Source organism: Thrips palmi, unplaced genomic scaffold, assembly GCF_012932325.1.
Source record: "Thrips palmi isolate BJ-2018 unplaced genomic scaffold, TpBJ-2018v1 HiC_scaffold_17, whole genome shotgun sequence".
Lineage (NCBI taxonomy): Eukaryota > Metazoa > Arthropoda > Insecta > Thysanoptera > Thripidae > Thrips > Thrips palmi.
Window position 1 is genome coordinate 5,927,897 of NW_023144626.1, and position 11,937 is coordinate 5,939,833.

General features: G+C 62.4%; 2 protein-coding genes across 3 annotated transcripts in view; both read right to left on the reverse strand.

The window, feature by feature from the left end:
* LOC117643527 (zinc finger protein 395) overlaps nt 1–7,996 on the reverse strand; it is a 91,563-nt gene extending 83,567 nt beyond the window's left edge. Inside the window, exon 1 of the mRNA XM_034382455.1 lies at nt 6,863–7,996. Coding sequence (XP_034238346.1) covers nt 6,863–7,261 — 399 coding nt within the window. The 5' untranslated portion in view covers nt 7,262–7,996. The remainder of the gene's footprint in view (nt 1–6,862) is intronic.
* A 1,888-nt stretch (nt 7,997–9,884) lies between these two features.
* Nucleotides 9,885–11,760, reverse strand: LOC117643530 (integrator complex subunit 12-like). 2 transcript variants are annotated; one of them, XM_034382459.1, is made up of 6 exons: nt 11,459–11,760; nt 11,189–11,322; nt 10,825–10,997; nt 10,567–10,708; nt 10,410–10,485; nt 9,885–10,319 (listed from the first exon to the last, which is right to left on the reverse strand). In XM_034382459.1, the coding sequence occupies exons 1-6, from the start codon at nt 11,463–11,465 to the stop codon at nt 10,126–10,128; spliced, it is 726 nt and encodes a 241-aa protein (XP_034238350.1). In that variant the 5' UTR covers nt 11,466–11,760; the 3' UTR covers nt 9,885–10,125. The 2 variants fall into 2 exon arrangements, with proteins under 2 accessions (XP_034238350.1, XP_034238351.1); XM_034382460.1 differs by having other exon boundaries at nt 10,419–10,485; nt 11,459–11,755.
* Nucleotides 11,761–11,937: the final 177 nt, after the last annotated feature.

The following is an 11,937-nucleotide window of genomic DNA, read 5'->3' on the forward strand; positions in this document are numbered from 1 at the left end:
AACGGGCTGGATCGAGTCCTCACTTCACTTCCATGCGGCTATCATCGCACATGACAGAGAGAAAGCCACGGTATCAAAGGGAGCCACGGAAGCGGGGCAGCCCATCTGTCACTGCGCTGCTGCGCGCCCGAGTTTTCCTCATGCGCAGCCACGGCCGCCGAGTCCTTCCCGGAGGTCCTGCCTGGAGAGTCCTGGCGCGGTACAAACTTTTCATTGTTCCGATCGCCGACGCAGCAAACCTCGTCGTTTTCGCCCAATTTCGCACCGCCGCGATGGTGGTCGAGTGCCATTTCCACGATTCCAATTACGCGAGAGCCCCCTTCCCCCCTCTCCCTCCCAGCCCCGACCGTTTTCCGACCTCCTTCTCCTTCGGCGAGGCGGTGCCGGCGGTGCCGGCGGGGCGGTGCCGCGGTTGTGCCCCAACCGGTAGCTTTGTCTCTCTCGCGCTCGCGGGGCGTCCCGCTCCGGCGCGACAGAGACGGCGCGACAAAGCGCTGTTTCCAAGTCAGCCTGCAGGCTTCGCGCTTCGCCAGGGCCGTGCCGCCTTGCCTCCAACGCCGCCTCGCCCCTCCCACGCCAGCGCTGGCAGAGCTGGCAGCCCAGCTGCAGCTGCAGCAGGTGGCAGGGCCAGGCAGGCAGCCCGCTTCAAGGCCCGGATAGATGGCACGTGGAGTTGGCAGCCTCCGCGCCGCTCCGCGCTGCTCCTGGGGGAAGGGGAGGGGGGAGGGAGGGGACAGCCTCGCTCTTGGCTCTCTGCACAGCGTCTTGCTCAATCCGCACACACGGGATTGCTCGTGGACTCGCGGCCGACGTCAAGCCCGTCACACACCTGCCCTCCTAGAGCACACGCGGCGACGGGACCGGCGCCGGTACCAGAATGCAGCGCTGCTTTATGATCTGCGGGCTGCGGGCGTTACGACCGCCGCGTCCAGGCACCAGGCACGGACTGGGCCAGCAGAGTGAAGCCTGTTTCACCGCTGTCTCTCGCGCTCGGCGGCCCGCCCCATGAGAGCGAGAGAGACTGGCCTGCAGCACGGCCAGCCTTGGCAGCGGCCCAGGGTCCGGCCCTGCTGGCCCTGCCATGGCCAGCCCGCGGCCCGCGGCCGTACTATAATGGTCATTGTGTGTTTTTGCATGGCGCCTCGCCTCTAGCCTCGCTTCGCCGTGCTTCGCTGGCCGCCTCGCCTAGCCTCGCCGCCGGCCGCGTGCTCCAAGGCAACCAAGGCTGGCTCGCTGTCCGCACGCAGCCCGGCACAGCCAGGGCATAGCCAGGGAATAGCCCGCACTTTCCTTTTTGTGCAGGATAAGAATCCGTTAGGCCGGCAGCGCCGCGGCGCCGCTGCTCCCTGCAGGGCCGGCAGGGCCCCTAGGGGTGCAACTAGAGCGCGACGAGAAGGAGGAGCGGTAGGCGCCGCGGCAAGTGCCACACCGCGGCGCCGCGCCGCCCCGCTCGTGTCCAAACCAAGGGCCGCCGCGCTGCCGCGCTGCCGCCTACGACGCCCAGCCTTCAGGCTTGTGGCGGCCGCGGAATGTGTCCGGGGGAAGGGGGGCTGGAGCGAGGCTAGTCGAGGCTCGCGAGCGTGAACAGCCTACAAAAACGGGCGGGCCAAGCGACGCGAGCAGCAGGCCCCCACTACAACCACTACGCCGAGGCCTTCCACTACACCGCCGCCAGCCGGCCTGGCCGGGCCACCTCCGCCAACCGTGTCCTTGTCTATCACTCCGCGACGCCGCGCCGCACAGCGCAGCGCGGCACCGCGGACGCAGCCCAGCCCACGCCCCACCACCACCGCGACCCCCGTTTTCGGTGGCCTACATTTCCTGCTGTAGCCAAGCCCAACCAGGCCCTGTGGCTCTCTCCTCGCGCCCCGCCCCCCTCGCCTAGAACCGCGATCCCGTCTGCATTACGGGTGCGGCGGGGTGGGGCGGGGCGCGCGGGGAAGGACTCCACAGACCAGCAACACCAGCAGCTTTCGACGCAACGGCACCGCCGGCCGGTTTGGCCCAACGCCCCAGCCCATTCGACGCTAGACGGACGGACAGACAGACAGACGGAGAGATCTAGTACTGTGTTGCACTACGCAGGCTGCGGTCGCGCCGAAAAACAGCGCGCTCGATCACTGGCCGGTGGGCGCACGGGCGAAAGCGAAGCGGGGCCCGCCTCCAGCAGGCCTCCCCGCCCTGCTCCACACCCGGAGCGGCGGGGCCAGGTCTAATCTAGTTCCAGTATCGGCCGAAAGGACAAGCGGGAAGCCTATAATTGAGTCAGTTTCAATAACAGCGGCGAAGGGCTTCTCCGGGCGGGGCGTCATGACGTGCTCGCCGCGCCGCCCCGTTTCGTCACCGCCACGGCACGGCACGGCACGGCACGGCGTGACGTAACGCTAGACCGCCAAGGAAAAGGCAAGAATGCGACGGCGTGCGGTGTGCCGGCGTGTGTGGCACCACACTGTGTGGGCCCGGCCAGGCCCGGCCCGGCCGCCGGCCGGCACAACCCGCCAGCTGTGCGTCGACGGCGGCGGCGTCGCGGATGGCCCTGGCAGAGCGCGCGGCGTCGCGCGGCGCGTGAACGTGAACGCCGGCAGCCGGCTGACAGACGGTTCTCGCAATAAGACGGATGCCGCACACACACACACACAGACTCACACACTCGCTGGAACGGCGCTCTACCTTTGTCCGACACTTGCTTGGCTTGGGAGGGCGGCGGGCCGCGGTCTGCTTGCTGTGTCACGCCGTCACGCCAGCCGGCAAGCCAGCCGGCCGATGCAATGGCGTTGCCTGGTGGGGCGTCATTTCGGTTCGGCCGGCGGAATGGCAAAGTGGTCCTGCAGTACAGTACAGTCCAAGGCCGGCTTCCCCGCCCCGTCGCGCCGCGCCGCGCCGCCCGCGCGTGCAACGCCGAGCTATCTCCGGCGGCGTGACGGTGACGCAACGGCCGGCACGTGGCGCAGCGCGCAGCGCGCCGACCGGCCGGCGAAATCTCCGCTGCAGTCGAGTCGAGTTCGGCGTGCCATCCACGCCATCCAGCACCGCGGGCTGTTAGACGGCCGCCCAATTAACAGCCGGGCAATTAGGGAAACTGCAGTTCATGGAAGGCGGTGACGTGATCGGGCACCGCCACTTTTCCCCGCCGCAGTGTACTAGCGGCGCTGCCATGGCGCTGCAGTGGGACGAGGCGAGCCCGCCGTCGGAAAGGAGCCAAAAGCCGAACTGAACACCAAGTCGGGCTTGATGGCGCTGCTCTACGTGACGGCGGAGGGCACGCGCGGCGCTGCGCACGCGACCGCCCGCCTCATTTTCCGGGGGGCGGAACCAGGAACTGCTTCCGGACAGCGCCGCGGCGTCGTCGTCGGCCAGGACCACGGCGTCGGCCTCGCCCCGCCGATGTCACGTCACGCTGCTGCAAGGTCCGGCCGGCCGCGTAGCATCCGCGTCTAGATGATGCTCCGTGACAGCCACGCGGAACGCTTTTATAACACATCACTTGCTTTATTATTTTTTGACGAAAATGATTCGGCGGCGTGCCTCTGCACGGCCGGGCCTTATTCATTTATCTCATGCCTCGTCACGGCCGTTGTCTAGGAGCGACAGCCGAGTGTGCCTTGCCGTCGGTCCTTCCTCGTCTAGCCGCGCTGCCGCGCTCCGCCTGGCGCGGTGCGGCCGCTTGCTAGCGCAATAGGCGGGCGGGGTTGGGTCCGTGGTGAGGGGTCTCAAGGTGAATATCAGCGAGCCGAGCCGGCCGGTCCCGGGGCGTGGCTGTGCCTTGGCTGCGCCTGCACTGCTGATTCCCACTCGCCGGGCTGGCCAGCCACACCTGGGGGTTCTCGCTTCTCGCTCACGCCGTCCTGCAAGGCCGAGTCCACCGAGTCTATTCCTCGGCCCTGGATCGATGTGGGAATCTCGGCCGGACGGACACCACCGGCGAGCATGTGTTTGTCGAAATGAGCGCGGCAGCGCGGCACGCCAACTTGCTCAAGCCGGCCGGGGTGGTTGTGTGTTTCCGACCGCCGGCCTGATCCCCCGCACGCACACACACACGCCGGGGCGCGCCGGGACGGTTCGATCCGCGAGGCCTACGATAAGCCGGGCCATAGCCACCTCGCCGCCGGCACCCACCGTCGGCAGAGTCCTTGCCAGTACAGTGTGCACGCTAGAGCTAGCGCTGCGCTACCGCGCCGCCGTGCCGCGCCGCGCCGGGCCGCCAAGTGGAGTGGGGGCGGTGAGTCCGCGGGGACGCCCCCTGGCCGATCAGGCGCCGGCCTGTCTGTTACCGTCTGCACGCAAAAGCCTAGCCCGCGCTAGCAGTGCGCCAGCAGTGCGCTAGCCCGCCAGGCGCGTCACGAGTCCGGGCTACACTTTCCGAAGACACCTGTCAAGAGCGTTCGCTGGCGTTTTCTCGGCCCGTCTCTCTTGCACCCCGACGGAGTGCGTAAGTGCAACAGAGAGGGCCGGCGTGGGGGAAGGAAAATAAAACGGGCGCCTCGGGGCGCTGGGCGGCGCCGGGCGGCGCCACCGCCACCTGCCCGTCCATCTAGGGCCGCGGAGCGCGAAGCCGCGACGCCGAGCCGCGACCAGGAGCCCTTTGGCCAGCGGGCACCAGCGGGGCGCCGCGGGAGGGGCTGTCTATAAATACGTGTTCGATTCGGCCGCGCTCCGCCGGCCTGCCTGCCTGTCCCCCGCCCCCGCCGGCCGGCCTGCCAGCCCTGCCGGGGCGGCGGGGCACGGCGGGGCCCTGCACGCCCCGCTCCCTTTCACTCGGCGTGCACGCAGCGTCGCGCAGCGTGCTGGTCACCTTGGAGACCGTGTCATTAGACTGCACTCGCCACTCGCCCCTTGGCGACAGCAGTGCGGCAGCTCAGCGCGCACCCTTGGCGCCGCGTCGTCGCCTTGGCTTCGCAGCCGCTATTCTCGTCTGACAGTGCTCCATTGCTTGACACGAATATTTTTACAGTCGACAGCGCGGCAGCGCGGAGCGCGGGCCTAGCTCTAGCAGCAGGCCGGCCGGCTTGTGACGTCGGCGTCGTGTGGGCGACGGTGCAGGGGGCGCCCCACCCGGCCCCGCCAGGCCGCCAGGCCGCCAGGCCCAGAATAGAAGGAGAGCGGGGAGAGCGAGCGAGAGACAGAGAGAGGCAGCGCGCCAGCCACACCTACCCTTTGCACCCAATTGGTTCAAGGGCGTGAAGCTGTCCGTGCCCACCTGGGCGCACCTGCCGGTGGATTCCCGTCGCTCCGGTACCCGAACGGGGCTCCGCACAAGTGCGAGAGAGAGAGAGAGAGAGAGAGAGAGAGAGAGAGAGAGAGAGAGAGAGAGAGAGGGGGGGGGGGCGTACTGGCCTGGCGGTAGGCTAATCCAGGATTGTGATAAATGGGTGGATTCCGACTGCTGGTCCCATTTGGGTGCCATCGCAGTGGCGCCACCAGCAGCGCGGCAGCGCCGCAGCGTCGCCACGGCAAACTTTTCTTCGACTCGTTCGTTCCCTTCGAGGTTCCCTTGGAGGTTCCCTTCTTTCCACGGAAAGCGGGTCAAAACAGCTTCCTGCGGCAAATTAACGAGCTTGCCGCCGGCAGTGGAAGGCAGCCCAAGTCAGGCTCTCTGGAGGAAAACGTTTCCAGGACTCGCTCGTAAAGTGGCCATCATTATGCGGCCACCGTCAGAAAACTCCAGGGGAAACCGGGTGGAAAGTGACACACCCGAGTTTTCTTTCTCGTGTACACAACCGTCGTTCCGTGAATTTCCGTGTCTCACAACGGAATGCTGTGCGGCTTCTGTGCGCGCAATCTTCGTCGCTGTCTCTCTCGTACCTATAGGGAATGCCCCGTGACTGAGGGAGACAAAGCGACGACGGCCCCGGTGTATCCTTCCTTGCGTGGCCCGGCATGCCTGGCTGCATGCTGGGGGCGGGTCTCCCTGAGCGAGAAATGCCCCCAGGAGGACGCCGACGCGGCACCACCACGCCGCTAAGTGTATTGGCCGCCGAAAGGGGGTACTTGTTGTCGCGCGGAAGTGGTGCTGGGCGAACGCGGCGGGGTGCGGGCCGTTTCCGGCTCGTTCCGCTGGTTTGCGCGCTGCCCTTCCCCCCCCCCCTCCCCCCCAGGGCCGCCAGGGCGCTGCTGAAGGCCTCCGCGCCCCCGGCCGGATCAATCCCACCGACCCCAGCGGGGCCCAGCGCGCCCCAGCGCCGCCGCGGCCTGGGCGTCACAAAAAGCCTCGACTGGACCGAGAGGTGCGCCTAGCCGCCTAGCCCCGCTTGACCTACTTCCAGATGTGGGTGGCCAAATCTAGGTCGCGGAGCCGCGGCGCGTCGCCTTGCATCGCCTTGCATAACCGGGCAGCTTTTGGCGCCTCGGCGCGCTCAGCGCCCTCCTCGGCCTGTACCGGGGCAATCTCGGCGTGTCGATAGATCGGAAGCGGAGATAGGGGTCTCCAAGGCGGCGACGTCCCAAGGCGTGAGGGTGCTTATCAGGCCCTGCTCGGCCAGGGCGGGGAGGCCAGGGCGGCCAGGGCGGCCGGCGCCATGCACCGCTGCGGCTGACGAATGGTTGGTCCGGGGCGTGGCGCTGTTGGCTGCTTCCTTCCTTTATGGGCCATTCGGTGACGTCACGCAGCAGGGTCACCATGTCATCCCAAGTGCGCCGAGTGTGTGTGTGCTCCGCGGTGCTCCGTACCGCTACCGCGCTGCTAGACTGCTACACTGCAGGCACCCGAGCGTGCATTTGCTTCCGGTAGGGACGAATAATCGGGCGCCATTTGAATAGGCTGCTTTTTCCCATTTGCAATGCCAACGCCGGGCAGCCGGGCGCGGGGCCGGGCGCAGTGACCGACCGGCGCTTAGGCGCTAGACATGCAGGGTATGTAACTCACCTCGTGGCCCGGGGGCCAGATGGTGACCACCACCTCGTCGCGGAGGGTGTCGTGCGAGCGCACCTCGCCGGCCACCTCCCTGCCGTTGAAGGTGAGGTAGGCGCGCTGCTCGGGCTGCAGGTGGCACCCGGTCACGCTGCGGAAGCCGGGGCCGATGAGCTCCGACTCGCGGAACTCGCGTCGGAACGTGAGCCGCTGCTGCTTGGAGGCGGTGGCCGTGTCGAAGCGCACCGAGTAGCGCGTCTCGTCGCTCTGGCCGCCGCCGTCGCCGCCCGGCAGCACGGCCGCGGGGGTCTTGACGGCGTGGATGACGCCGGCGTAGTACTTGCCGTCGTCACCCGGCGCGCACACGCGCGTGCCGATGATGGAGCGCTTGGCCAACCTCTTGCCCGTCGACATGGTGGTCGGGTTGCGCTGGTACGGCTTCCACTGGCGCCGGTACACGCGGCGTGGCAGTGGGCCGACGACGCCGGTGGCGCTGACGCCGCTGACGCCGCCGAGGGCGATAACGCGACCTCCTCCGGGGCCGACGATCACTCCCGGCCGCACCACCACCGCGGCGGGTTGCTTGAACAGCAGGGCGCGCCGGCCTATCGCGGAAGCACCGAGATCCCGGCGGACCGACACTTTCACGATTCAAAGCACGGCGGGTTCCACACTGGAAAAACTTGACACCCTCGAGGATGCCAGATGACAGTCACTTCAACACGCACTACAGCACCACATCGTCAATGTAGCACCAGGGGCGAGGAAACAGGGTATCGCGCATCGGGACGCACAGACACACGACCGCGCACTCACTAACACCACCACACAGCGAACTCATAGTCGCTCCGACCACTGCTGTTGCAAGGGCCCGCGGCAGGCTGCAGAGAGATCGTAGGTAATCCACGGGGAACGACACTCTGCCAGACTGGCTCACAGGACACCTTGCGCCTAGCTAAAGACTCGACCAGGAACTTGCTCGACGGCGACGCGACTCGACTGCGCTAGCTGCGGTTCGGGAGTACGGGCGGTACGGGCACGGAGGCACGGGCTGCGCTCACATCAGCTGCTTCGCTTTGAATGGCACCGAAGATCCGGACGCCAGCGCGCTAGCGGCCTCCGCTGCTCGGCTCGCCGGCCGGTCGAAACCTCAACAGCTGACGGATGACAACAAAACCCACGTGACCGGCTAGCGGCGCCGCCATTGGCTGCGAGAAACGAGGCCTGACCTACATTCGCGCCATTGGTTGGCGGCGGCAGGGAGGGAGGTGGAGTGCGCAGAACGGGGTGCCGGGAGTGGGGGCACGAAGCAACATAAACAGGGGACCCGAGCGGCCCGAGCGCGGCCCGAAGTTAAATGTCCCTACCGACCGAAGCGCCCCGCGTACCGCGCCGCGGGAACCACGTCCTTTGTTAGCAGATTCCTCGTCGGCGACGCGCTGCGCTACGCCGCGAGCCTCGCTTTTCAAACAAAGGATGCTGACAGCAATCTTTTGTCCGCCGTGTTGCTCATCGGTCAAGCCACGTCGAGATGGAAATGCGACCTCCTCGCAGAGCGCCAAGGCCCTTGCTAGGGAATCCGAAGAGATTTTGGAGTTTGGGCAGAGACTTCCGGCATGCAGCTGCACAAACCCTGCAACCAGCCAAAACAAACTCTCGCTGGGTGTGAAGATAGCAATAAACCGGCTGGTCAGGGCTCATGAATTCCGTTGTAAACAACCGAACGGTACTTTGGTCCTTATGTAACCTGTTTCGAGCTAGGCTGCGCTAGGCTGGGTCCTCCATGCCATTGTAGCTGTAGCGCGCGAACCGGCCGGGCCCCTCCCCGCCGCCTTGCCGCCGCCTTGCCGCCACCCCCGGAGTCGCTGGCGTCGCGTAGCGTCGCGACGTCCACTCAAACAAAGAAATGGCTGGCGAACCGGCGCTGCCTAGCGCTGCCGGCCCGGCAGCGTCCTAGACCCGCGTCCCAATGCCGTCCCCGGGACTCCGGGACGACGCTTGAGTGCGACAGGGACGGGGCGACCAAACGACTCTTTAGTCCGGACGCCGCGGCGCCGCGCGGCTCGGCGGCCCACTCCCTCATGTACAGTGTTGATGACGATGGCCGTCCGTCCGGACGTGCGTGTCATTAGGCCCCAGTCGATATTAGCGACAATGACACACAGGCACGCGAGAGCGGCCCGACCGAGCTGGCAGCCTGGCAGGCAGCGCCTCCTACATCCGCGTGCGTCGGCCGCACGGCCGCGGCGTGCTGCGCGCGGGGAGGTGTTCTGGCCGCGGGTCCCGAGCGCAACTACGTCACGCCGCGGTCCCCCCTCCCTCCCCCCGCGCCAGAGGCCCTGCTGCTCCTTGTCCTTCCCCGCGAGTGCAAGCGAGACACAGCCTGGCCGCGCCGTGAGATTCCACTGGGGGCGGGGGGAGAGGAGCGAAGGGGCGGGCAGGCCGAGCTGGCAGCCAGCGGAGCCGGCCGGCTACTCTCCTAGAGAAGAGCTCTAGAGGGCAGATCGGCGCGTGCACGGCCCCCTCCTCCTGCCCCCCCCCCCCCCCCCCCCCCCCGGGCCCTTTTCCGCCCCCTCGGCCCGCCCCACTGCGCAGCTTGCGGTCGCGAAGCGCGAAGCTGGCGAGTAGAAGAGTCTCTTTGTTTGGGTCTGGCTCGGCTCGGCCAGGCTGCCTGCTCGATTGCACCAGCACCGCTGGCAGCTCTAGCAGCTCTAGCGCACTGCACCGCTGGCCGGGCCGTTTTCGTAACAGGCGAGCCGAGGCCAAGTGTCTTGGCGGAATGGCCTGCCGGCCACAAATAATTGCCGGCACATGTCAGAGCAGAGCCTTTCCCCTGGCGGCGATGCATTTTCTTTCAAATTTTAAGCCCATGTTTATGCCTACCTGCTGGGCTTTAAACTGGGGCTGAAGGATGAAGTCACGTGCATTGCATAAACTTTACGTGACAGCAGTCCACCTGGCCCTCCTGACTCACACCTGTAACTAAAACTGCTGATAAAAATGGAGACGATGGGGGCCAGACAATAAGACAATATCACACCGAGTAGAGAGCATTGACTAGGGAAGCCCGCTGTAAATAATGGTTTATTTCCTATGGGCTCCCTGTCAAGTAATTTAATACAGAGATGATAATATAATTATGACAAAGTAGGATGAAAAATTTGATTAAAAAACCAAGGTATTCAATACAATTGAATAGTGTCACTGTCATGATCAAGCAAACAGATTGTTGTTATTTATCAAGAAAATTGAAATGAAAAAATAAGCGTACTCAGATATCATTTTGAATGGCGGCTGCTACTGCTTTTATGATGGCTCGAGGATTTGTGAGATGATGATGATGATGAAGAATGACGTTTGTTACTGCTGCTATGACTGTGACTACTAGATGATTTTGATGATGATTTATGTGATGAACTGGAACTTGAACTGGAGCTCGACTTTGAGGAGCTCTTATGGGATGAGGAAGAGCCTGAAAAAACAAAATTGATTTGTAAGTTTGTTATTAAGTAAAAAAATATGCTAAAAGTGACTTTAAAACTTTGAGGTGGATGATGTTGACCTTTCTTACCACTAGTTAGACTGGCAAAAGACACTGGTTTGCCACCAGACACTGGTGATTCAGTTTTAACTTTTGGCTGCAAGAAAGGCAACAAGAAATTTCATTTTAAATTTAGACAGCACAAAATAAAAAACCACGTACAATAAAACAAGCATACTTGTTTCTTTTTAGCACAATCTCCACAATCCCAGCTAGATGATGCCAGTTCCTGCACTGGTGGCACGTGGCAATCTTGATGATATAACTTCTGGCACGAGTTGCATTCCATCAATTGGTTCCGAGCTCCAACATTAAATTGTCTGAAATAATAATCATAATATTGAAATGAGGTTACTGTAACTGAAAAATTCACACTAATAGTGGCTAATAGCATTACCAGTCATAAAAAGACAAAAGTAAACTCTGCATGACCTACCCACACACAACACATGATAACTCCGTAAAATTCATGCAAAAGCTATCATCGATGTCGGCTGAGGCAGAACCACTAGATTCGTCTGATAGAGCAGTAAGTGGTGATGGAGAATGCACCTTGGAGGAGCTAGCAGAGTCATACAACTTTCTCTCTGCTGATTCTTCTACTTCCGACTGAAAAGGACAATTTAAATTAAACATACACACACAAAAAAACTTTATAACGATAAATTAACTTAGAATGCTAGTGATGGTTAATTTCAGCTTGCAGCCACCAAGTCTTTCTGCAGCTTGCTCTTATGAATGAAACCATTAGAAATAATCTTATAACAGCAACAACTACGTATGAAGCATATAAACCTCACCAAGGAAGGCAGTTTGATGTTGGCTCCGTATTTGTTGCGTAGAGCTTCTTCCAGCATGGCACGCAACTGCTCTGCAGCATCAGGCTCATTACTTAGCATCAGTTTCACCCCTCTGGCTAGTATGGGATCAAACGCTGAAACAAAGAATAAACAGCTTAGCCACCCACTAGTCCCTACATGTTGATAGGTTAGGCCGGAATAAATATAATTAGATTAAATAGAAAACATCAATTGAATTTATGCCAACACTGTCTCCAAGGCTTGACTCACCCGCCATGTTCAATCAATGTCACTCCAGGTCTTCCGCAGGTTATGGGTACGCAGGCTCGGTTATTTCTGAAAGCGTCTCTTGCAGTTTTCAAAGGCGAGTAGTGCTGATTTTAAGCACGCTGCGATTAACAATGTGTTTCTAAATCGTCTAGTGACTTAGGAACGTAGGGATTGCTTGTAGGTTGGACGATGTCAAGTCGTAAATCATCCCAGCAAATTCAAGCAAAATGCTGCAGGTGCAGCTCAAGCTTGAACGGTAAGCAGCGGGTGCAAATAACGTTTATGACGGTAGAAACAGATGAGCAACAGGTTCCGTGGCTTGCCGGGAGATGGCGCCACTAGTCGCGTCGCGGTCGCTTGCCGCCGCGCGGCGGGAGTACCGCCCACTATTCAAGGAGCAGAGCCGCTCCCTCAATTTAAACGGCGCAAAGTGTATTTTAGTTATCCGTTGCAATCGCTTTTTCTTTAAAACGCTGGGT

Excerpts from the sequence above, each read along its gene's own strand:
- LOC117643530 (XM_034382459.1), bottom strand. Across the intron at positions 10,709-10,824 it reads TTATCATGTGTTGTGTGTGG|ACAATTTAATGTTGGAGCTC; the intron begins GTAGGTCATGCA and ends TTATTATTTCAG. Across the intron at positions 10,320-10,409 it reads TCTAACTAGTGGTAAGAAAG|GCTCTTCCTCATCCCATAAG; the intron begins GTCAACATCATC and ends TTGTTTTTTCAG.